Raw genomic sequence first — 26725 nt, forward strand, 5'->3', positions numbered from 1 at the left:
CACTGATAATGTTTACTATGTTCCTAAGTGCAGGAAGTTTATGTGGTTATCAAAATACTAAAAACTACTTTATTTTTGCCAGAATTAGTTTTTCCTGTTTAAGATTATAATTTTTGAAACCCTGACTCAAAAAACTAAAAAAAAAAATCATTTTCATTTGATAATTCTTCTATCCCAAAGGATTTGCTGAGTTTCTTTTATCATTTCTTAGCATATCCAACCACTTGTACTAATTTTATAAGATTAGCCAACAGCCTCAAATCCTAATATTTATCATGAAGAAAAAAGGACTCACACACAGTGATAATTACATATTTAATACATCTTGCTTTCAACAGCAATTTTCAAAGTAAACATATCATAGACCTTATAACTTATTAAAGATTTTATAGTTTACAAATTTGATTCTAAAAATATACCTTATTTGATCTAAATGAATAACATCTGAAAGACAGAATAATAAATGATAGCAGTGTGTTGGCCACTCCCACCATTAGGCTTGCGTACACATATTCCATACGGAGTATTCTTGGGATGTTCGCACTCTCAGCCTGAGAACACAAAGCACATTACACTCTGGTGTACAAGATTTCAGCACTGCTTTGAAGGAAAACAGCTTTAAAGTATCTACTTGACACTGTAGGAAAGCATGGGCACATGCACACACAGACACATGTATACATTTTCTCTCACACACTCAACACATAAGCACACACACACACACACCACAGTATTCTGAAGAATTTACGCTTGTATCCAGAAAATTAACAATTCCAGGAAGGAAAGCAAGTGGAAAGTCAGCTGATATACTTAAACCATAAATGGCAGGAGTTGTTAATGAGACGTGCCAGGAGCTCTGTGACGAACTCTCTCAACTTATTCTCCAAGGACGGGACCATTCAGCAGGAGACATCAACACTCAGAGAGTTATGCATCCACCATCCTCAGACTGCACTTGTGAAGGCAACAGATTCAGGCCTGCCAGAGCCAGGCAGATACACGGCCCAGTCCCACCAGCATTACCTGCCTTCAGAACCTTCATGTTGATCTGCCTGGTGTTCCTTAATCATCACGTGCTAAAGCAGTGAGTTTCAGTAACAAGTAATAGCTAATATCACTTTGGTTTCTGTGGCAGAGAGAAAACAACACAGTATTCCCCAAACACATTTATCTAATCAAATCCCCTAAGTTTTAGCTATTTATGTTTTTCCAAATTTAGACACAAAGCAGGGTAATGCTGATGACCTCCCCGACATCACACACACCCCTGGTAAAGTCTGTCAGCACAGAACAGTACTCTTTGGACTCCTGCAGCAGGGCAGGTTCACACCATTCTATGGAAGTTCATCGTTACCATATTTAGGGTTTAAACTCTCTGACACAACAGCAACAGAGACAAAGCACACATGGAGCTCGTAATGCACACAGCTGATGGGAAACAGAAGGCACGACAGTCAGTGAGAGGGGAAGACCAGCTACCCATTCGCTTTCTGTTTGGTTTGTTTTCAGCTTTCTTCTTCTGTTTCACTAAATTTCTAAGTTGTCCAAAGCACTCTTAGTCTCTGTGACAGTAACAGCGTAGTTTGGCACATCAACATTGTGAAACAACGCATGGTATGTCTAAAAAATTTAGAAATTTCATGTACTCATAAACATGTCTTTCATGTAGTGCACATATATCTTACATTTATTGAAATCAAATACCGAAAGGTTGGTAACTGATTTACAGAAGCAATCACAGACTGCAGAAACGTGTGTGTCACACACACACACCAATCCAGGAAAACTGCATCCTCGCAATTTCACAGTCCAAAGTTTCGCTGGTGCGTCTAGCAAATACGCAATGCTTTCCCATGGCTTCCTAGAGAAAAGACAGATTCTGCCTTCTTCATTCTTGATGAGATTTTTCAGGAATAACTTTACATTCATACTGCAAAGATTAAAAGGTCAAAAAAGTTAATCGATTTAAAATCACTTGTGAACTGCAACTTCCAAACAAATTAAAAAGCTATAAAAATAAATGTTTTAATATGTTCACTTTAGTCCTCAAAGAACTAAGAGTTGCACAACGGCATTCAAAGTGAAAATCTGCAGACAGCAGTGATGGGCGGCAAAAAGACGACTATTCCCATACTGTAAGCCACAGCAGCTGGTGATGTAGGGAAACCCCATGATACACAGTGCTCACAGACCAGCAAGGACAAGCCATGAACTTCAGGACAGTGATGAATTCAAGTCATCATTTCAAATCACTCTATGATTTAGCAGAAAAATATATTACAATATAAAGGATCCAAATTAAAACAATATTCTAAAAGTATAACTACCAAAATGAATAGTTGAAATTCAAAAGGAAGGAAACACACAGAGTTAGAACTGGGTGCTCAGAGTATCAAAACGACAGCAAGTAAACCACAGTTCTCCCAGATGGCCAAACTCAAGTGAAAGCAACTGCCGTGGCCTCCAAATGTCACTGTGTAACTCTTGCCACATGACCGGGGCGGGGGCACCGGGGGTGGTATCACAGTGTGTTTCCATTCATAACTAAAATGAGTATCTTGGTCAGCTTGAGACAGTCTTCATTTACAAATACTGTATAATATGCCCTCTTCATTTTTAAAACTGTTCTTTTACCAGGGGCTGAAGCTGTGGCTCAGCTGAGAGTGTTTGCTGAGTATGAAAGAGGCCCAGAGTTCTGTCTCCAGGACCACATGATCCAAGTGTAATGGTACAGACCTATAATTCCAGCACTCAAGAGGTGGAAGCAGGAAGACCAGAAATTCAAGGTCATCCTAGGCTACAGAGTGAGTTCAAGGCAAGGTGAGCTACTTGAGACTGTATTAAAATGTTGATGGAACAGAAAACTGTAAACTAATAAAAACAAAGCAACCAAAATCAAACATCACTATATGGTCAACAAACTCTCCCACAGTACCCATAACCAATTTTTCCTTTTCCCTCTAGCTGTTCCTCAAGTATTAATACTCCTCAGATTAAATTCATCCAAATGATTTATTTCAATGAAAGCACAAAAGAGAGTTCAAAGAACCCTGTCTCCATCGATGCTTTCCCTTGAGTGATGGGCATTTTGAGAAATGGTATCAGGCAACTCAACCCTGCGTGGGCCTCAGCTTACCATTGCCAGTTGACGACCAATGTTTCCCATTGTTATGCCTCCAGCAAAAAATATACATGGCAACCAAGAACGGACATAGAGAAAATCTGGAGATGTGTATCTAGAATAACAGAAACATTTAATAACTCACAGAGCACGGTCAAGGGCACTCAAGACAGGCATAATGAAGAGAAGTGATTCTATACATTAAACTCGATAACCCCATTGCGTTCTCAATTTTGAATGCAGTTATTGATTTACAGCAACCAGGTAAAAGAGAGACAACACTCACTGATAAACACCATTGTAGACTAGCAGTTGGGTGACAACAGTAGCTAAGAAAGCGATTCCAACACCAAGGCCAAAACCACTTCTTGATCTGTCAAAAGTCCACCACAGTCCTACCGACAGCGCAGCCAGCGTGAGGGAAAACTGGAAGTTGTTGTCAAAGTCTACTTTCTGAGACCAGTGCTAAGGAGCCATCAGAAAACAAGGAAGCAGGTGATATCAACTGTTCACTTTTCTAAATAAGAGGCCACTTTCAAGGGACTTGATTCTTCTGGGGTGTCTGCAAACTTCTATCACAACACATGAAGCAAGTAAAACAATGTCTACATACCAGATACAGAGGGCACTAATTAACATTTCCTACCTTCTTATAACCCATCCAGAAAAAAAAGGCTAATTGTAAAGTCAGGCACTCTTTAGGAAGTGCCTTTGTGTCTAAACATGTAACTGTGCACTTTGGATAGCAGTGCTAACAGAACACACTTTTAAGGGGGAAAAAAAGAAAGAAAAGAAAACCAATAATACTTTTCAAAATGGTTCAGAATTACTTGAAAATCATAGAGAAACCTGGAAAGAGAAGAGCTGACAGCTATTTAACAGGTAGCACATTGCTGTGTGATTTACTGACAGACACATTTTATAATAATGCAGTTCAGAACAGGAGCACCAAGGACATAGCATCCCTTCTATTATGTCAACTGCTCTGCTTTTAATTTGTTGAGGATAAAGCCTTGAAGTGAACATTATCTTCCCCCCTGCCAAACTATTCTGGTGCCTGCGACTCTCTAGCAGGGCACTCTGCTCCGGTGATATTTTATTTCTGGCACACACGTAGGCATCTATTCACAAATATATGGCCCCTTTTACTCAGGAATCTCTGAGAATGAAGCTTTACGAATTCAATTTTCTGAATTTTTTTTTTTTTTTTTTGGCTAGAGGATTACACTAAGAAAATTAGTTCTGCCATTAAAAAGGCATTTTCTATGCTCCAAAGGCTCCACCTTGCCTCTGTAACTGGTTCATTGTTGGACTACAGATCTGACCAAAGCCAGTACTACGAAAGTCTTTTCTTTCTTTGCCTCCCAAAACATGCCCATGAAACCATTTCCTGATTCTAGTGCTACCAACCTTTTCTCCACCTTTCCCCACCTTTCCCACTAAAGCAGCATATAAAACCCCTGCTGGCCAAGTCCAGGCCTCTGAGGACAGCTGTATGCTACTCTCTTAAGATCAGTCCTTGTGAGTGGCTGGTCTAACAAAAAAACTAACAGTTCATCTGGGCAAATTTCTTTTTTTCTTTTAGCTGTTCTTGTATGTACACTCTAAACATAAGGTTCTCAGCGCTGATTAGCTTGCCTGAAGATAAAAGTGCAGAGCTAGCCACACTAGTTAACCATAGAGCCAGGCAGCAGTGGCGCACACCTTTAATCCCAGCACTGGGAGGTGGAGACTGAAAGTGATCAGGCTGGGCAGACAGAGGAATATAAGGCAGGAGGAGACAGAAGCTCAGGATTCAATCTGAGGACTTGTAGAGAAAGGATCGCCCATTCGGTCTGAGGATTCAGTAGCGGTAAGAAATAGTGGCTGGCTGCTCTGCTTTTCTGATCTTTCAGCATTCACCCCCTAACATCTGATTCAGGGGGTTTTATTATTTAAACCAATCAGAATTTGCATTACAAGTGGCATTCACATAATAACAGCAGGAAACAATAGTAATGGGTTTCATCTTGCTAACTAATTAAGTTATTTAGCACAATAAGGAGGCTTTTAGAGTAAATCAGTCAAATATGTCAGTTTCAGAAGCTTTACCTTGTGGTTTTCCAAGGTCTAAGTAACCTAATAAGAAAAGTCTTTGCTATAAATTTTGTAAACATCTTCTATCTTCTTTAAAGGGTAGACATGACAGCTAAGATTGCTATATTTAAATATTTCACTTAGAAACAAAAAAAGTGAATGAAGCCAAAAATGCATATTGTATGCAAGGCTTTTAAAGCTGTAGAAAGGGATATTTAAATCTCCCACCTACAAAGAAAACACTTTTTTGGGGGGAGACAACTCAGCAGGTAAAGGGACTTCTATGTAAGCAGGAGGACAAGATAGGATCCCAGAACTCACATGAAAAAGTTGGCAGGGGAGTGCAGGTAAGGAAAGATGTATGAAAAGGACATATAGAAGCTTAGTACTTTGTAAGCTAATTAGAGTTGTGTGTGTGTGTGTGTGTGTGTGTGTGTGTGTGAGAGAGAGAGAGAGAGAGAGAGAGAGAGAGAGAAAGAGAGAGAGAGAGAGAGAGAGAGAGAGAGAGAGAGAGAGAGAGAGAGAGAGAGAATGAATTAGAAGGGAGATATGGTCAGATGTGAGAAACTTCTGATGAGTTGCTGGCTAAGGAGGCCCCGGAGGCTTCCAAAACAATTCAGGCTCTTGCTATTCCTCTTGGTTACCTACCAGAACTAGTTGGTGATACGATCCTATTGCTGAAGATAACACAGGAGTAATTTATAATTGCAAGGTGAATAGAAATCAAGCTACAACTCAGTTGGAAGTGTCCCTCTGCTGGCCAGCTTTCCTAAAGCTAAAGGTGCTCTACCAGTTGGTGGGGAGAAAAGGTATCTTACTGGCCAGTGAGCCCATAGACCTGCAATACCAATCTGCTAGGCAAGACAGGTGCACAGGTGCAACAATGGTATCACTGTTATGGGGCCACCAACCACTCTCTTCCTATATTCCAAGCTCTGTCCACAAGAGGGAATTCATACCTGTGCTGTAAACTCAGTCAAAGCCCAAGGCTATGGAGGACTTAGGCCCTAAAGATGACACTACTGTTGTTAAGCTGTCACGGTGCCATGCTGTCTTCTAACTATTTACATTTAAACCCATAGATAAATGCTACCTCCATTCTGAATCAGAGAAGCCTCTTTTTGCAATGAAATGAATGGGCGGCGGGGGGGGGGGGGGGTTAAATACAGAGACAGAAGGCTGCTCAAAGTGCCAAGAATAAGAGATGATTGCTTATTCTACAGAGGACTTCTGTTTGACTCCCTGCAAGGTTCAAAGGTCAGGTAGAAGAGGATGTGGAAAGGATATAAAGAGCCTGAAGACGAGAAGGCAGTGAATACTGTCTTCTGAACATGGCTAATGCAGAAATAATTTCACAGGTGTGGCTGCCTACAACAGACCTACTGATGTCAATCATGAATAGAGAGAGGCTCATGGAGTCCTTCCTCCACCTCTCCCTGCTGAAGTACTGGCTTCTGGTGGACTGTAAGGGAGAGAGTCATCCTCTTCACATGTGTACACACTAAGGAGCCCACCAACCTCCAAAGGATACTTCGAAACCCACTGCCAGGCAGGGAATCCTGGTGAGATTCAGTGGATCTCAAAACAAAAAAACAAAACAAAACAACACAAAAAACAACAACAAAAAGAGGAAAAGCCAAGGATGTGGACTTGAGAGAGGAGAGATAATGGGAGCAGAAGAGAGAGAAAAGGGAGGGTGGGGTCACAGTAATTGGATTGTGCTGTACACAAATGTATGAAACTGTCCTAGAAAAAACTCAATAAAAATGATTAAAATGAAAGAAATACAGATCAGAAGTCAGGATGAGAAGCTGAGCATCACTGGTAAAAATGAGAAATACAGATCAGATATCAGGATGAGAAGTTGAGCATCACTAGTAAGGATGCAGATTTTATTGAAACAGGTTTAACAAGTTGGTCACATTGTATCAAAATGAAAAATACAAAACAAATATGTTAAAACAAAATCCCCAAAAAACCAACAACTATGGCAAAAAAAAAAACCCCACAAAAAACCTACTCTAGAGGCTAAAGAATAAGGGTCAAAAGTCAAAGCCAGTTAGGGTTAGCTAGCATAGTAAGACTCTAATCTTATAATGAAGTTGGGGAAGGAATGTGCTGTTTGGTGTTGATTAAAACCAATAAATGTCAGCATAACTTCTTTAAAAATATACTTTTTAAAAAGAGTACCCAAAATTATCTGGGTCCTTACCTGCAAATCCTAAGTGAAGAGAGAAAAACGAGGGTGGGGGGTTTGAAATGTACCTGTTCCATTTTTGAATTAACAAAATTTCATGTAAGAATTTAGTAGCCTAATGAACAGAGTTTCTACATGGAACTGAAAAGGAGCTTAGGCCAAGCCCCACCCGCCTCTAACCTCACACTTGCTACCCTGGGTCAACAACTGGGTCAGCACGGTATTGTGACTAAGGGGCTGCAGGCTGCTGCAGGCTGCCTCGTTACTGCAGGTTTCATCAAGGATACAGCACTGGCATGATTGATACCCACGAACACCGCCACGCAGCGCATAACACTGGACCACTCTCTCTTGAATTTATGTGGTTCTCCTAGATGCCTGTCAATGCAGGGGTACAATAGCCCGATCACAGCTGTGAAGAGAAGAAAAAAACAGTAAGTCTCCACCAGCACTGCACTGGCAGCAATCACTACAGTCACTGCTTTCAAGATCCTCCCAAAAGAAATTGTATCCAAACGACTGAACACTGCCGGCATCTTTAAACTCACCTTCCAAAGGAGAACGCTCCAAACGACTGAACACTGCCGGCATCTTTAAACTCACCTTCCAAAGGAGAACGCGAGTTTCCCAGTGCAGAGAGCTCCGAGGAAGCTGCAGCACTCTAAGGGCTACACACTTGAGAGCAGGACTCACAAGGAGCCAGAGACACCAAGTCAGCCCACGGTTACCCACAGTTACCCTCTCCTCATGTAAGTATGCTATTTATCACAAGCAGAAGCTACAGAGAAGGTAGGCAGCGGACTTGTAAACTTCCACACCAGGCTCCCAGGGTCCTCACTGCCCTGCTGGCTGGCTTCCTGTCTGTACGCAGCACTCTCTGACAGTGTTCCCCCAGTCCTTCTCACAGCACTGCTCTGACAGCAACAAAAGAATACAGACAATATTTCTGCTACACACACAAAAAAAGGAAAGACATGGGGAACAGAAAAATTACAAACTTGCTAGGTATGACAGTACACACCTTAAATCCCAGCAGTCAAGAAAAAGTAGGCAGATCTTTGAGTTAAGGACATAGTCAGACCCCTGTCCAAACACAAATTAAAAACTTACATATGTAAGTTTGCTGTTAAAAGGTAAGAAGAAACATCTTGACTCCTACCTGGGTTAGTAATCATGAATACAGTGCCTGTGTATAAGATATTCATGACTAAGACCTCCACTATTCTCACCCTATCCCTACCTCTACTTACCAAATCTCAACATTTTACTCAATTAGAAGACATGAAATGTATGTGTACGTTCATGAATGTCTTCATGGAGCATGTGGAGATCAAAGAATAAGCTTAGCTGTCATTCCTCAACCACCGCCCACTTTGTTGTTTGTGACAGGGTCTCTCCCTGCCCTGGAACTAGGTTAATGACCCAGTAAGCCCCAGAGACCTACCTGCATGCATCTCCTCTGCACTGCATTACAAGTAAGGACCACCACGCCCAGCTTTTTTATCTTTTTTTTTTTAATATGAGTGATGAGTGGTCAAACAGACGTAGGTCCTCATGCTCCCAAGGCAAGCACTTCACTGACTGGGCTATCTCCCAAGCACACAAGAAAAAATGTATTTATTTGCTAAAGATTACTTTTTAAATTTTGTGTAAATATGCACATATGCCTTTTAGTATGCCCATATGCATTTGGGTGTCCATGGAGGCTAGAAGACATAGGGTTCCCTCAAGTACAGGAAGTTGAAAGCTACCCAATGTGGGTGCTGGGAACCAAATTCAGGTACTCTGAAACAACAGTAAGCACCCTTAACGGTTACACCATCTCTCCCCACAAATATACACCCTTTTAAAATTTAAATGTAAATTAAAAGAATAAAAAAGAAAAAGAAAACTGGAAACCAATTAGTATCCAAAGCGCACAGGCAAGTAGAGCACAGAGCAGCACGGGAAGGAGACAACCTAGCTCCTCTCACCTGGTGATGAGACTGGAGCTCTATGCTCTTTCCACCTTAGCTTCAGTAGAGAACAGATGACGCACAAGCCATCCTAAGACCAGTGACAAAGCTCGGCAATGCACAGAGAACTCCAATGGCTGCTAGAAAATGTAAGTTTCAGGGCCTGGGTGATAGTTCAGTTTGAAGTGCTTGCCTTGCAAGCCCAAGGAACTGAGTGCAAACCAAAACAAGAAAACCTAAGGTGGACTGTGGCTGAGGAGTAAGAGCTGAAGTTATCCTTGCGCCTCCACATAAATACATGCATGTGTGTCTGCACATGCATGAACACACACATGCACAGACGCAAAGAAAATCCAAGTTATGGTCCTATTTGAAACACACTACTGAAAAATCCCACTGGATTAAGTGACAGCATTTCTAAATTTCTACATGATTAAAATAACAAGCATGCCTAATAATTGAAACATGTCTAAATGATACTTTTTCCTCAAGGGGTATCACAAAACAGCTCATCTGTCATTCCACCATTCTCTATATAACACATACATAGATGCATCTACCTACATATCACCTATCTATCATCTACCATCCACCCATCCACTATCTATCATCCATTATCATCTATGTATATACCAATTAATTTCTCCTCAATCCCCTGCATCTTTCTGTTTGCCTGTGGCTGAGTAAAAATCCAACCAGAGAAGGCATTCCAAGTTAATTCCAAGTCATCCTCAGCAGCGGATGCCATGGGTAAAGAATTATCACATAGAGATGCTGACATGCATGTGCAAAAATATAAGTAAAACAGACCGCTCCTATGCAAGTGAGAGACAACTGAGAAGAGAAAGTAAAAACACAAAGAAGGAATTTAAACAGCCATGCTGCCAACCTTGGGATTTGCCAATAAAAAACCAAATCCGTCGAGTATGCATGGTGCTCAGCTGCTCACTGAGAGAGAGAATTTGGGGAAGCTTGTCACTTCCCATTAAATGTCTTTCTTTCTTTCCTTTAAATAACAGCATGGCAGAGTCTGAAAGGAATATACACAGCGCGGTGAGGATCCACTGTCTGAGAGCTCAGTGGAGTATGTCTGGGCTGCTGCTTCTCTCTGTACCATTTTTTTTAAACAAGAGACTTAAAAATCATGCTGTGTAAAATCATATGCAAATACAATTCTGCTTAATCAGATGGTTCTCTGATGTAAAGTCACGTGTCTTCTGATATCTTGAAGTGATTCCCAGTAAGTCTGCCCAGCCCACAGACAAAAGCAGTCTGTGAAGCACAAGTAGTAAGCCATCACTCTCAGTGCAGTGAGGCAGGAAGAACACAGTTAAATTAGACATCCAGCAAGGAGCCAGACTGAAGACAACCAGACCACTCAGCAAGACACTCTTCCATGGAGACTACAACAGAAGCCAATCATGTTTCATTCAGCAAACACTTAAGCACTATAATGTATCTTGTTCTTGGTATTTCCCAGGGATTTTAAAGGAGAAAAAAGGGGGCTGGGGAAATGTTTGAGACGGTAAAGTGCTGCTGTGTAAGCCCAAAGACCAGAGTCTGAGCTCCAGAATCTACTTCACACACACACACACCTCCCCCATACACAACCACACACACAACTCCCCCATACACAACCAAACACACAATACAACTCCCCCATACACAACTATACGCACAAAACTCCCCCATACACAATTACACACACAACATACATACAACTACACACACACACAGTGGTGACACTTGTAACCCCTGCACTGAGACATAGACAGGCTGATCCCTGCTGATCCCTAAGGTTTGCTGGCCAGCCAGCCTAGCCTACTTGGTGAGTTCCATGCCAGTGGGAAACTGTCTCAAAAACATACAGACACACACACACACACACACACACACACACACACACAGAGAGAAACGTAGGTGGCATCTAAGGAATAACAGCTAAAGTTGTCCTTGGACCTACACACACAGGCACAGACATGTATACATTAATAAACAAGAGGGTGTATTTTCATGGCAAAGTGGCACAGACACTATTGAGTGCTGACTAAGTACTGACAAGTTGCTGAGGGCCTCTCATCTTGGTCCTGCACATGAGGAAAGTTCTAAAGAAGTGACTCTGCACGCAGAAGCATGGAAACAACTCTCTCATCAAAGGGAGGCACCTGAAGGAACCAAGGCACAACCAGAAGCAAACATCATTACCAGGAAACTGTAAGGTTTGAGCGTGAAGGGAGGCTGGGGTACAGAAAGGCTCAAAGTATTAGAAAAGCAAAAGTAGGCCACAAAAAAGTTTTAACACTACGTATATTAAAGATTTGGGAACACACTGTGTGTCAGACACAGGCAATCATTCTTACAGCCCAGAGTGCTCAACAGAACACAGGAAGTGGGACGGGTCAAAACAAAGCCAGAAAAAAAAAAAGGCTAGTATCTTCAAGCCCAAGGGGTGGGGGCCAGGACCAAAGGGAACAATGCAAACTATGCCGGCTCACCATGGGAGTGGGATGGGGAAGGATGGAGACCTCTCTGGGAAAGGGCTGAGGAACCAATGACTAGAAGAATCCTTTACACGACTTCCACAGGTTTAGCTACTTGAGATTTTGGAGACAACTTCTCTACTTTTAGCCACAATATAGCAACTGTCTTTTAACACATTTACTCTTTAGCACTAGTAGTGGTAAGCATCTAATCCCAGCACCCAGAAAGTGAAAGCTGGGCTATCAGGAGCTCAACGTCAGTCTCACCTACAGAGTTTGAGGTCATCTTGAGATGCACGACATTTTTATTTTATTGTTTCAAATGTAACAAGACATCTACTGCATGGCCAGATAAGAAGATATCCTTTATACACGGGTTTCCCAATCCCAGCTCCGGGGCACCGCACATATAAAGAAGTCCACGACAACACCAGCCTTGCTAAGCTTGTTTAGACCCTTCCGATGAAGACATCACACACTTTGGTCACAAAGCATGGAGAAATCAAGCTGGTCCTGACAGGAAGCTTCCTCCATGCTGGCTAGCTTTCACGGTACTGAAAGGAGCTGTGCAGGCACCTCGGGGGAAACTCATCAGCAGTGTCACTCAGCTGTGAACCCTGTGAGCCACAGTAACTGGCATGGTAAGATAGGTCCATGGGTGCAAGAACAGCAAGAATGTTAGGGGGATCTGCAGAAGGAAACGCATGCCGAGAATATAAATCTGGCCAAGAACCCAGAGATGGGGAGCTCACGAGCCCCAGAAGTGAGCCTACTGCTGTTATTTCACTAAATGGACATACTGTCCAGCTACCCTCTTAAACCTGTATCTCTGTGGCCATAGATTAGGGCAGCTATCACATCTCATTGGAGAAGCTTCTTTGTGTAGTAGATGGCAGTTAACACAGAAACACACAACTGGTCACAGCACAGAGAGTGTCTGCGGAGCACTCAGGCACAAATGGGACATCTCTATCACAGCCCCTCACTCCAAGGCTGTAGAGCCATCAAAGAAGACCTATCTACAGTAGAAAGACTGTAAGCACCAATGGTCAGCGAGGAGCCTGCTGAGACAACATCTGGACATTACAGGCTGTGGCACTAATGAACTCAGCTGCTGCGGCTGCCTGCACAAGATGACGCCTGTCAACATTCCAGCATGGAGCAGGGAACACTCTCCAGCTTCCACTCCTAGCTGAGGAGCTACTGAGAGTTGATGGCTGCTGGGAGAGGAAGAATCAGTTTTCTTTAAGCCTGTGTCCCCAAGAAGGTCAGTTCCTATCGAGTGGCTAGCCCCACATCCATTAGAACACCGCGAGCACAAACTGTCCTTGGAGTTTGTAAGATTAAGAAAGGAGGCTAAAGGTGAGGCTGTGCAGTGGGGATGGGGGAGGAAGGGAAGAGAGAATATGCTGAAAACACACTGGACAGGATGGGTGTGGAGGCACAGCCTTGAATTTCAGTATTCAGGAGGTAAAAGCCAGCCTGGTCTACACTGTGAGTTCCAGACCAGAGTTGCACAGTGGGACCCTATCTCAAAACAAACAAAAAAGCAAAATTCCATATGCATGAAAGTCTTAAGAATTAACACAAATAGTATATCTATTTAAAATATATACATATACAAATAACATTATGTAGACAGAGCAGGTTGTATTTACATATTTAGGTAGTTAGGTAGGTGTGTGTGTGTGTGTGTGCGCGCACATACATATGTAAAACAACAATTACAGAAATAGAGGGCATGAATTTGAGAGGGCAAGGTAGGGCATATAGAGAGGGTTACAGGAAGGAAAGGGAAGAGGGGTAACTAGATCAGCATGCTGAGCTGCACCTTGAAGGAGAGAAAAGAACTAGAGTTATTGGGAAACTTTTTCTCTTCTGAACTTAATGAAGGAAAATATAGGCAGATCAGCAGATACAGAAGAATGATAAGATACAAGTTCTCATCTATTTGGATGATGTCTTAGAGAAGGATCACCCCGGGAAAACCAGGACACAGCACTGTGATGACTTCTCTTAACTGGGGGCTCCATCGGTTTTAAGGCTACCTAAGGCACGTGGAATCTGACTGCAGCAGGGCTATGGGATTACTTGAAGATATTGTACAAGTCGGCCTCAGCCTCTGGACACATGCACCTGTAACCTCTAGCTCTAGGATGGAGATGTACCCACACTGTGTCGCACAGTATTTGTGTACACTAAGTACAGACATAGAATTAACCATTTTTCTCCCACATGGCTATGACTACCTTCTATTACTTTATTACATAAAGTATTGTTGACCCATTGACATAGCCAAAGAGCTGCCCGTTACAGGGCATCTGGAAATGTTCCCCTTGGCCATCAATGGTCCTCTACTGAAAATGTCAAAGCCACTAACAGGACTATCAGGATTTTAAGCAAACACAGTCTACCTCATTATCTTTTCAAGTATTTACTATTTCTTCTGGTACATTTAAAGACCAGGCAGCAAGAATAAAAGCATATAAAAATTAAAAATACAACATCAAGTTTTCAACTTGAATAAAATTACTCCATATACCACGGTTTTGTCTGCTTCAAACACAAAATTATAGCCCATTCATCAAAACTTTTAGGCAGTAGTGAATATTACCAAAATAACTTAGAATAATATTCAGAAGAAATAAGAAAAAGGTAAATGCCCTACACCCAAAGAAAATGAGAATTGGTTTCACGGTTAAATGTTAAAGGTGCAGGAATCAGGACTACACTGAAGGCAGAGATAATCCTGGAGGGCAGAGAGCAGGGCCACTTAGCCTGAGGCCAGGGTACAAAGGAATGCAAGAGAGCATAAAAGACTGGGAATGACAGAAATGCTCCACGGCTGGGGGCGGGAGCACAACATGAGGACATACGTGTACCAAACATATCAAAGTCCCTCAGAGTCCACTGCACTCTACTTAAATTATATCCTCCACTCAGAGGGTAAAATGCTTTCCACAAAAGCATGAAGACCTAAATTCAGAATCTCAGCACCTACAAAAACATCATTGTAGTGACACACACCTAGAGTCCCAGTGCTAGAGAGATAAAGACAGGCAGAACCCAGGAGCTCAATGGCCAGCCAGTCTACCTAATTGGCAGTGTCCAGGTTAAGAGAGACAGTGTCTTAAGAAACAATTTAGACAATAATTGCAGAAGACACCCAACTCTGACCTTTGGCCTCAACATGCAGGCACACATACATTCACATACAACCACACACATGTGCAACCCCCAACACAAACTTGTCACTTAGGCCACACCCTATACACTTGTAAGCAACACAGAACACATCGCCTCACACATACCTGAGGCTGTGCCGCAGCATGGTGGTACCCACCATGCAGATGAAAAGATGCTCGTGACCACATCAGGTGGAAAAAGTGTCACGTTTCTCTGAATCTGGAGCAAGTTCAACACTAAGGCGAGGAACACTCCAATGAAGAAGAGCACCACCCCTCGGATCACCACGTTCACACTCTGGCTGGTGACAGAGGAAATGTATGGGCCACACTTTATGGGCCCAGGTGACTCGGGCTTTCCTTCCGACATGGTCTCATAAGTTCAGTAGGCCTAAGCCGTAAATAAAACAAGGCTTCTCAGTGGAAAAGATGAACTGTTTGTGAATCGAAGCAGACCAATGTTTCAATCGTGCCACATCTTGCCTGAAGGTGGAACCTACCAGAAATCCTACAAGAGATAAGAAGAGAGAATCAGCATGCAGCTGACACACAATTGTACAAGTTTTCACACTCAGTACTAGTTAGGCAGATACAGAATGAAACAAGTCTGTATACTAATTTATTTAAATTATTTACTCAATAAGAAAATCCTTTTTAAAAAGCCTTTATATACATGCTGTAAAAAATAAAAAAGTGAAGTGTAACATGTGTGTTTACTAGGATACAACAGGTGACTTAGGAGACCCCAGCAGTAAGGAGTCTTGCAGAGAACCCAGGTTCCCAGCACCCATAGGACAGCTCACAAATGCCTGTAGCTCCAATTCCAGAGGAGTTGATGCCATCTTCTGGGCTATGCGAACACCAGGCATGCATGTGGTACACATACACATACGCAAGTGAAACACTCATGAACATAAAACAGGAGAAATCTTTAAAGGGAGAGGCACCAACAGCTGGGTCGGCAACAAAATCTCGGCTAGTAAAATGTCTAAAGCACAGCATGAGGCCCTAAGTCTGATCCCCAGCACCTACTAAAAACGCCAGGTGTGGTGACATGCTTCTGGGACACACGTCAGTGCTGGAGAGGGGAGACAAGAGGATCCCTGCAGCTCACTGGCCGGCTGGCCTAGCCCTACCTCAAAACAACAGTAGAGAACTACAGAAGATACCCAATGTCTAATCACGTACACACACACACACCCTGCTACCCCCTCAGCATTAAAATAATAGAAAAATAGTTTCCCCTACCTCAGAGAACAGCCAGCCAGGTAATTCAAAACACATCTACTGGGAGCTACAAGACGAAACCCCACATCTCTAGGTCGTCTGCCTAACCCCCACTCCATCAGTTGCAATTGAATCTCTTACACTTTTTAGGTTTTTGATCCTACTGCACGTACTGGCTTTGGGGGAGCCTAGGCAGTTTGGATGCTCACCTTACTAGACCTGGATGGAGGTGGGAGGTCCTTGGACTTCCCACAGGTCAGGGAACCCTGATTGCTCTTCGAGCTGATGAGGGAGGGGGACTTGATCGGGGGAGGGGGAGGGAAATGGGAGGCGGTGGCAGGGAGGAAGCAGAAATCTTTAATAAATAAATAAATAAAAACTAAAAAAAAAAAAAGAAAACCAACACATTCTGACCAAAGACACTGTAGTTTTGGTAAGAAAATGTGACTTGCTCATGAGGACAGTGTCCACAGAAGGATCCATCCCCATGTTTAATGCTTATGTTGCTGAATTTCTGCAACCAAGCAGCCTATGAAACCCAGCCCACAAGCACCCACCTACACGTATACCAGCCAGAAAAGCCAGACTTCAGCCACTCTTCCAGCCCACAGCTGTGCTGCCAACCTGCAGCAGTACGCTGAGCCAAGTGCTGCAACCACGGGGTCACTATGATGAGGAAGCAGAGGAAGCCAGCGCCAAGAGAATGCAGCCCAACCCCGTAACACCTTCTGAGGGTCAGCCTAGGTTCTGTTCACTCCTTTAACAAAAGTGACTGCTGGGTCCTGCTGGGGTCGCCCGACGAGAGATTGCCATGCTGGTAGTTGAGGCCTCGCTGTGATGCTGGGAGACGAGATGAGATCTAACCTATAGGTGATGGCTGGGTAGCTGGGGTTGGCACGTTTAAGACAATGATCAAGAATTCAAGGTCACCCTCACCTACACAAAAAGCTGAATGCCAACCTGGGCTATAAGGTATCTTTTAAATGGGGAAGGAGACACACATCCCAAAAGAATGTTCTTGGGCTCGTTGAGGGCACTGCTCCGGGAGGAAAGAGGCTGTGAGACCTCAACCCCTTTGCTCCCTATCTGGTAATGTGATCTCGCCCTCTCACCCACACTCCTGCCATGGAGATCCTTACCAGAGTACAAGTGATGCTAGCCAGTTTCACCCCTGAATCTCCAGAATGGTGAATAAAATAAGCCTGCTTTCTTTGCAAAGTTAGTCTGCCTTCAAACTAATCAGCTAATGCAATGATCCATCGTGTGTGATAAGTACATGCACTTTTCCTGACACAGGCAATTCACTTAACCCTCACAGTATCCCTAAGAGGATGGTGTGACCGTCTTGGGCTGTACAGTGACACTGTCTCAAGAACTAAAATAATAACAGTAATAATAACAACAACCCTGAGAGCTAAGTGTAATTTTACAAGTGAGAGAGCAAAGCAAGGTTAAGTCTCCACGCCTGGGTAAGAAGCACAGCTTGAATCAAATCCATTGTTCTACTCCCTTGCTCTCATCATGACGGTGCTGCTCAAACTGCCATGTGCCTTGTTCTCAATGAACACTACCGGTTTTCAAACGTGAAAACAATAGGTAGGCTTTCTGCTTTGTCATTCTCTTCATCCTAATTGACTACACTACACCTTGGGCATCTCTGTAAGTCAGGACCTAAGTGGTATGTCTTGTGAATCCTGAAACATTTTATTTGAATGAAGTTCATTTCATATGTATGTGTGGCTTGGCACCGTGCACATGTGGAAGTCAGAGGACAGCTTTTGGAAGTCAGTTCTTTTCCACCTTGCGGGTCCTGAGGGATCACATCCATGGTGTCAGACCTGGTACAGGCTCAGCTTTTCCCGCTGAGCAATCTCACACAGGCAGAACTTCTAATAGCTACCTCGTAATTATCTGCAGAGCTGCTTTATGGATTATAAACTTTTTGTGTTGGTCTTATCCACCGACACCAATCTCCATTGTATCTCTGCATGCAGCAAGCTTCCTGCTTGGCCCACAGGGATAGCTGCTTCACATAGTTTAAGCCAGGTTCATTCTTCTATGATCAAACTCTTGTGGGCTCAGCTCAGCAGTCCTTTGAAAACGCAAATCTAGAATCTAATCTAAGTTTCTGATTTTCAGCCTACCTTAATGCAAATTTTGAAACAAAACTGAATGTCTAAATGAGCCCACAGGTAACTTAGCAGGCAAAGGGGCTTCTATATAGTCCACAGCCATTATGAGCCTACAGGTAACTCAGCAGGTAAAGGGGCTTGCAGCCAATGCTGATGGTCGGTGTTTGACCCCTAGAATTCATATGGTACCCAGAATGAACCGACTCCTGCATATTGTTCTCTGAGCTCTACATACATGTGGCATGTGCGTACCCACACAAGTAAGTAACACAGACAATATAATAAATGTAATAAGAAACTTTTGTTTTTTATTTTATTTTAAAACAGGGTTTCACATAGCACAGACTAGCAAAAGTTGGTCTTAACTTCTGATCCTCCCACCCCCACTAACCCCTCCTAAATGTACCCCTACTCCTAGAGCTGAGATTATTTGGTAGCTGTGCTACCAAATCTGGTCTGTGCAGTGCTCACTAAATCATCTCCACAGTACTCGGAAATAAAAATGTAAACAGACAACATCAGGGTTAATAGAGATGCTTTGAAGTACAAAATAACAACAAGCATCAAACAAAGTACCACAAAGGGCTCCCTTACACACTGTGTGTGACCAACAGTGCACTCTCCTGCCTAGACCCTGGGCAGGCATATAGCCTCCCTACCCCTCCGCAGAGCACAAGTAACACCAGAGTCAAGAAACCACTTATTCTGTCTGTGATTTTTTCCCAAAGCAGAATTAAGCAACATATACCTTAGGTTCAACAGTATTCTTAGAAGGATAAATAACTTTAATTAGCTAGTCCCACCCATTTCCAGAGATAGCTCGCCAGAAACTGCCAGAGAAGCCTTGGTGAGTTTAGGTCAGATGGTCTCTTACTGTGTGGAAACTCTTCTGAGCCTGGCAAATTATTTAGCATCCCTGGCTCCTGGCCACTAAATGCAGGCCTCCCCCGCTTGTGATACCCAAAATTGTACCCACGGTATTTCCAAATACCCCTAGGGAGATCCTGTGCTCCAATGGAGCTGCTGCTAGAAGAGACTTCTTTCCTCCTCCCGCCCATCTACTGCAGACATTTAGAGCCGTTCATTTGTGTTTTCTCCCACTGCTGTTTATCCAACTTTTCCTGGCAGCCCTTCTTCACTTTCCTACTTCACCCCCACAAGTATTCTTTAAAAATAACACCGCATTTGTTTAATGTTTATTTGAAGCAGAACCAAAGGACTAACTGTGGTTACATCACAGCACGATGATATATAATTACCAGGGCCAAAAATAAAGACTACAATACTTGACCATCAATGTTCTAAAATTTAAGGACTGGAAGGGGGCCAGGAGACCATCTATTCTAGGATATATCTGAGATTCATGCAAAGTAAAAACAAAAATGTGTATGCATGCATTTTTTCAGAGTTCACACACATAATCTCCAGTATCCAAAGTCAACAATGGGCTATCAAGCTAGGCAGGCAGGCAGGCTGGTGAGGTGGCCCAGACCTGTTGGGGGAAGGAGGGAGGGAAGCACAACCAACCTAACAGTTCTCTCACTCACTTTAATACTGTCACAAAGCCTTCAGGTGAACTAACAAGATCAAGAAAGAATCAATGGAGCTGGGCATACTGGAGCAGGGATATAATCCCAACACTTGAGAGGTGGAGGCAGGGGGAGCTGAAATTCAAGGCTGTTTTCAGCTACAGAAAGTTCAAAGCTAGACATGGACACTCAAAACAAAAGGCAATGCAATACTGGATTGGGGGGGGTCATTTCTGGATCTTTTTACTCCAATTACATATAAGCACATACAATAAATAACCAGGTTGGTCAAACAGATAGAAAAACCCAGAAAAGAATTCACTATTTCCTAGACAATAGTGAAGTTTCTATGCAAAGAAAACCACGTAAATGGGCTGGTGAGGTGGCCCAGAGGGTAAGAAGCTTGCTGTGCAAACCTGACAATTTGAGTCAGATCCAGAATCCCACGGTAGAAAGAAAGAATCAGCTCCTCAGAAGTTGTCCTGACATCCACATATGTGCTGTCCCATGCAACCCCTCCCCCACATACACACAGATGACAACAGTATTATACTAGGAGGGTGGGATATTTTAAAGGCTCTGGGAACAAATGTAGCATAATTTATTTTAAAACCCCTTTAGCTATTCACATTTTCTTAAAACAGAAGTAGTCATATTTTTATATATTATAGCAAATCAAAATTTGGTTCTTCAAATTTTTAAATTTTACCAAAAAAACTTAGATTATAAATTTAAAGCATAATACTGCAATGGCTCCTAATGAGTCAGTGTTAATAAATAAATAGGCTGGTGTTTTTAATTCCTATTGTACAAAAATCAGACAGGCTAATACGTAGTTTTCTTTTGTTGCTTAAAACAAGATTTCACCATGTAGCCAAGGCTGGCCTTAAATCTCTTGATTCTCCTTTCTTGTCCTCCAGAGAGTGGGGATTACAGACTTGAGTTACCAACCCAGGCTTCAAATAGGCTATGGAACTTTGCAAGAAGGCCAAGTTGTTAGCAGGTAGCCATATTTGAGCCAACCACCCTGCCTCTTCTCCCAAACGCCACACAAAGAGCTTCGGTGCCACAAAGGAGACTGCTTGTACGGTCCCATTCACAGGCTACTGTTAGCTCCACAGCAATGCTTTGTACAGTTTAAGAGAAAAACCTTACTAGAGGGCATGCACTATTCTGCTTTGAGCCCTGAGCTACGATTTCCATAAACTATATAAATGAACACAAAAAAAACAGTTCATATAGTTTGGCAAAATTGGTGACAAATCATCAAAGCCAGAAAAATACTTTCCCATATGATTTCACGTCAATGGATTGATACCATTTCTTTCAGACAAAAGAGAGGCATAAGTAATGCTAGGCATTCTACAAGTAAATACAAAGTTTATGTTTCCCACCAAAACATCTTACAGGTAATAAGCTTTTGGGAAAAAAATGTAAAAACAAAACATAGTAATAACCAGTTGCAATCTATGCTTTGTTTTTTTTTTGTTGTTGTTTGTTTGTTTGTTTTTGTCTTTGAAGCAGGGTCTCATTAGCCCAGACTGACCTCACACTCAACAGACAGCCAAGAATGACCTTGAACTGGATTCTCCTGTTTCCACTTCCCTAGAACTGGGATTCCAAGCACGCAACACCACACCTGGTTAAAATCTAGGAACTTAAGAACCATTTGGTTTGTAGGCAAACAAGATTCTTCATTTTTCAGTGATTGGTGGTCATTCTCTGATGACTGTCTCTCTCTTCAGGGGCTGGGTCAGACAACACCAAATAATAAAGTTAAATTACTACCGCCCACATTTTTCAGCACACGCTGTGCTCATTAGGACAGCATTCACAAACAGAATAGCAGCAGCATTACGAAAACACAATACACCAACATGGTTTAACCCTCCTGAAATAAAAGCACAGAGATGTGAACTCTGGAAAGAAAAAAAAATGTATCCCCTGAATATATTGATGCTCTTTTCTCTCCACAAATGCAGTAAAGATTAAGCAAGCCACAGTCACATAGCTTACCGCTTTAAACATATGGCTTAGCCCTTTAGAAATGTCACTCTACTGTTTGGCGACAATTTTCTAGCAACAATGAAAACACTATTCTTACTGAACTGCACATTATCTTTCTCTTTTCAGTGTCATCATCTAAAAACACAAATGTCAGTTTAAAAAGCATCAACCTTTCCCCCAAATACAAATGATTCACATAGTGTTCATTTCATAACGGATGTGAGCTGAGTACCACGAAAACAAATAAAACCACTACGGTTACAAATCCAGAAGAAAGCATGGAGGACGAAAACAGAAAGAGAACACCAGCTCATTGTTTTTCCCTACAGGACCCGACAGGATGAGTAGGAACACCCCTTTATTCAGTCTGTGGTTCACCATCAGGGCCAAATCCCAAAGGTGGGGGTGAGGGCAGAAAACACGGCATGGCAGTCTTCACGTCTCTGTACCCAGAACTGGTGCCTGGCTTTCATTGCTATGGTCAGTTTCCCTGTGATACCGACGCTAGCCAGCTTCCGTGGCCCAACTGTCAAGTCTATGTGCTCTTTCCTCATCAATCCTATAAAACAGCAAGCTCTTCGGGGTAAATTTCGCCCCACTACATAGCTAACATCACCCATGAACAACTTTTCCCAACACTCACTGGACTCGAGTTATTTTCACTTAAGTTTTAACACCATTTCACGTCTCTAGCCTCACCCTCAGCAAAGCACAGTGAAACCTTTCCCAAACAGCTCATCCCCACTGTGCGACCCCCAAATCCCAGTTACTGTCACCAACCGACTTCTAGGCCCTGGCAAGAGCTCTCTTTGGCTGCACTCACTGATATACCTAAAGGGTATTCACTTCCGATCCCAAATCCCTACTCTTTATCTCAGTGTCCTCTTACTTCGGTAGATTCTAAACTTACTATGATTATGAACCTAATTTCGATCCATTTCCTATACAAGCCTGAGTCTTTCTCCCTAGCTACAAGACACCCTAGTCGGGTCAGGTGTACGTCAGACAGCTGGCCCATCTCTGTCCCCAAACAGACCTCCAGGGTCGCCCTTCCCTCCGTCCTCCAGCCTTCCTCCCCTCTGACAGTCTCAAACTGTCCGGAGACCTCGGCGCCCCCTAAGCCTGCCCCCCAGGCCCGCTGTCCCCTTCAAGAGCCCGCCGACCTCTCTCCAGGTAACACGGGTCCCCTCGCCCTGCAGGCCCCACCTGCGGGTCCTGGATCCCCCAACACCTGCCACCGGGACACCCAGCCTGCAACGTAAAGGCATAAGTAGCTCCTCTTCCCGAAAGCCACCGCCTTTCTCGAGCCGTCCCCTTCCAAATACGCTCACCTGCGCTCCACAGGGAGACCCCCAAGTCACCCCCGCCTCCGCCATCTTCAGGGACCGGCCCCCGGACCTACTCCCCTCCCACAGCTCCGCCTGAGCCTCACTGCGCCTGCGCGGCCCGGGCGCCTCGCGGGGAAGCTAGGGGCAGAGGAGCTTCCGGTTGCTGCGCCGCCAACTCCCAGCGCTCCACGGAGACGGGGCATAAGGACTTCCGGTCTGCCGGCGACTCGGGGCTGGAAGGAGGCGGGGCCCTTGTCTAGGCTGAGAGGCTGCGGAATCGGCTGTTGTTGGCGGACTCCGCAGTCAAGGGTTCTGACGGGCGCCTCGGCTCTGGGGGCGGAGTGAGGAAGTCGTGCCCGGACGCACGCACTCACGCTCTGTCCGAGACTCCGCCCTCTGCGTGGGCCTTACTCGCAAGCAAGGTGGAGGACTCAGGACTCAGCTGTCGTCGCCTTCTATTTCCTCGGGCCCTGGAATATGTCTTAATATCCTTTCTGAACACCGGTTAAAGGCAGCTGTTCTCATCGCCCAGGCTCTATAGAAATTTGCACCAAAGGACAAGGAAATGAAACCTTATCACCTTTCTACTGTCAAAGTTATCATCTCCTTTGAATTAAAGAGCATCCTCCTTCCTTTTGAGACAGAGTCGCACTATGTAGCCTTAGCTATAACTAAGTAGACCAGGCTGCCCTCACTGAGAGCTCCCTGCCTCCGCTTCCCCAGTGCTGGGATTAAAGGTGTGTCCCACCGCACCTAGAAAATCTTGCTTTCCAAACAGGAACCAATCTTTGGAGACTGGGCAGATGAACTTGTTTTGGATGAAAAACAATACAGGAAAATTCTGTTTTGTTTTATTCCTTGAGAATTTCAAGGGCTTGAAGTTCGAGTGGGAAGTGGAGGAGTAAACATGATCAAAATATATTATATGAAGTCCTCAAAAAAATCACATTTAAAAAAATTTTTTTTCAAGCCCGTATGCAATGTATTTTGATCATGCACCCTACTCCCCATTCCATTCCTCCATAGAGTGTTTTTGAAAGCTAATACCAAAATCTGACTTGATTACCTTTCCTCACTGGGCTGTTCCATGGATCACCCTTTTTGGGGGCCCAGCCAAAAATACATTATGGATGCAGTCTGATTACATTGATCTTAACGAGAACTTTGTAGGAAATATGGGCAACTGCTATTGGTTAGATGCCTTTGTTTTTTGTTTTATTGTTGTTTTTCTTTGAACTGGCAGACAATTCGATGTACTTTTTAAAAACCCTGTTTCTGACCCTTTTATCAACACATTTGTTTCTGAAAATTGGAAGAGAAATTAATCTTGGACCGGCAGTCTCAGCGTGTATTAATATGACCTTTCTTGTATTTCTGTTTTTCCCTAGCTCTTACATTTAATTCCTGCAGGTTTTTAATGCATAGTAAATGAAGGTCCAGGCTAAATATGTTGCATAGATGAAGAATGTTATAAGGAAAAATAAACACGCACATGTGATGGCTTTGTCAACTTGACAGGATTTAGAATCATCATAGGAATATCTCCGAGTGTGTGTCGAAGCAGGAGTTTCCAGAAAAGTTTAAAGAAAGAAGGGAGAAACACACTGCAAGTGGGCAGGACCGTTCCTTGAAATGGGACCCTGAGCGGAATGGAAAGAAGAAAGCTTCTGAGCATGCGCACTCATCTGTTTCCTTGCCATAGGTTCAGTATGTCCTCACACCAACCCCTACGCCTTGCCTCTGGTGCTGGCCTCTGTCCTCTCAAAATGTGAGCCAGGATAGATAGACCCATCTTCCCAAAGATTCTTTTGCCAAGTCTAAATCCAAAATGAACTAATGTCAGGATATGAATTAAGAGGGCGGTGAAATCACACTTAGTTAGTTCTGTGCCTCTGGGTTGCTGGTGTTCCTTTTTTCAAACCTCAGCTGCATCTTGGCACTGCATGTATGTAGTCATGTCCAGTAATTCCATCTTCTAGGTTTTTCTTTTTATAGCTATAGTGAAATATTGATCCCGGTGGTTTTTAAAGTCCCTTTTCCCCTTTGTTTTGATGTTTATTTGTCTGGTGTTTTTTTGGTCAGTTGGTTGGTTTTGAGGCAGGATTTCTCTGTGTAACAGCCCTGACTGTCCTGGAAGTTGCTTTGTAGACCAGGTTGGCCTTAAACTCACAGAGATCCACTGGCCTCTGTCTCTGGAGTGCTGGGATTAAGGATGTGCACCACCATGCCTAGATTTTAGATTCCTCTTAACTGTCAGAAATATCAGTGATTTGATAATTCTGTAGCTCCCCTGACCCACTAATGTTGCATATTCTTTGTTCTTTCTGTTGAACAGACGATCATGCAAGCTAGAAAGAATAAAAACTTTGTAGCTAAATACAAGCAAACATCAGCAGAGGTCATTTGAGGGAGATACTTTAGACCTCAGGTTAAACATTGTTTCTGGCTGAAGCTTCACTAAGCCAGAGTCTCAGATTCTGAGAACCTGGCCTTGGGAACCTTACCCAAATTAAAAGCACCCAAACTAGAATATGGCCATTTTTCTATTCAGTAACTACTTCTATTCAGATCAAAGTCATCCTCACACTTGCATGGCAAGCACTGTGCTACCGAACCATCTCCACAACCTTTAAATTCACTCTTACATCATTAGTTCAAAACTCTTTTAAATCAGCTACCAGAGTAGTTCTTAACCCTGACTGTATATTAGGACCACCTGTAATTGATTGAAGTAATGTGTGTACTCTATATGACATCTTTCAAGGACTGGGGCTATACCCTGTACGTATTCCAATTTAATTGGGCTGAAGGACAGACCTGGACTCTTCCAATAAAGACCTTGTATAATCCTAGTGTATTCCTAAAGAAATGCTAATGCAGCCAAAATTCAGAAGCACTGGCTCCATCTAAGTTTGTCTGGCATCATTTGGCAATAGAATAAGTAGCAGAGGAGGCAGCAATTCAACAGGCATCTGTTCAGTTCCAGTGCCTGTGTTCTTAGCCCCTCTGCACAGCCCTGTCAACTGCATACAGTAAGCAGCTAGAAGCTCACTGAGGCACCAAAGTAAATGAGACAGAGTGCTTACCTTCAATAAATTCGTCTAGGGAAGCCGAGGTGTCGGTAAAGGAAGCCAGTTCAGCTCACATAAACAGACAGAGGCTTACTGAGAACGCCTCTGGAGATCAGACATGCCCTGCTTTAATCTAGATTGGTGTGGAAGGTGACCAATAGCAGGGCATGGAGGAAGGCAGGATTGCAGATGCCAGCTGGGAGATGGTGCAAGCATTCACTGAGGCAATGGCAGAGGTCACAGAATTGGCAGTACTAACTGGCCACTGATGTGAAGAGTGACAGAGAGAGCTAAGTGGAAGCGGCTTCCAAGTTCTGAGCCAGAGACTCTCAGAGGAACAGCACTGTTGATTTAGATCAAGAGTTGAGAGTTTGAGTTTGGGGTTGAACGAGTTCAAAGGGTGTTGAATGTTTAACT

At 43.4% G+C, this 26725-nt stretch overlaps 1 protein-coding gene across 4 annotated transcripts; it reads right to left on the minus strand.

The window, feature by feature from the left end:
- Positions 1-301: 301 nt before the first annotated feature.
- On the minus strand, positions 302-26424 carry Insig2 (insulin induced gene 2). 4 transcript variants are annotated; one of them, XM_075987751.1, is made up of 6 exons: positions 26324-26424; positions 15141-15522; positions 7682-7806; positions 3408-3574; positions 3137-3236; positions 302-1930 (listed from the first exon to the last, which is right to left on the minus strand). In XM_075987751.1, the coding sequence occupies exons 2-6, from the start codon at positions 15382-15384 to the stop codon at positions 1889-1891; spliced, it is 678 nt and encodes a 225-aa protein (XP_075843866.1). In that variant the 5' UTR covers positions 15385-15522; positions 26324-26424; the 3' UTR covers positions 302-1888. The 4 variants fall into 4 exon arrangements, with proteins under 4 accessions (XP_075843866.1, XP_075843865.1, XP_075843868.1 ...); XM_075987750.1 differs by lacking the exon at positions 26324-26424 and adding an exon at positions 23241-23361; XM_075987753.1 differs by lacking the exon at positions 26324-26424 and having other exon boundaries at positions 15173-15352.
- Between the last annotated feature and the right edge of the window lie 301 nt (positions 26425-26725).

This window comes from Microtus pennsylvanicus, chromosome 10 (genome assembly GCF_037038515.1).
Source record: "Microtus pennsylvanicus isolate mMicPen1 chromosome 10, mMicPen1.hap1, whole genome shotgun sequence".
In the NCBI taxonomy this organism is placed as follows: Eukaryota; Metazoa; Chordata; class Mammalia; order Rodentia; family Cricetidae; genus Microtus; species Microtus pennsylvanicus.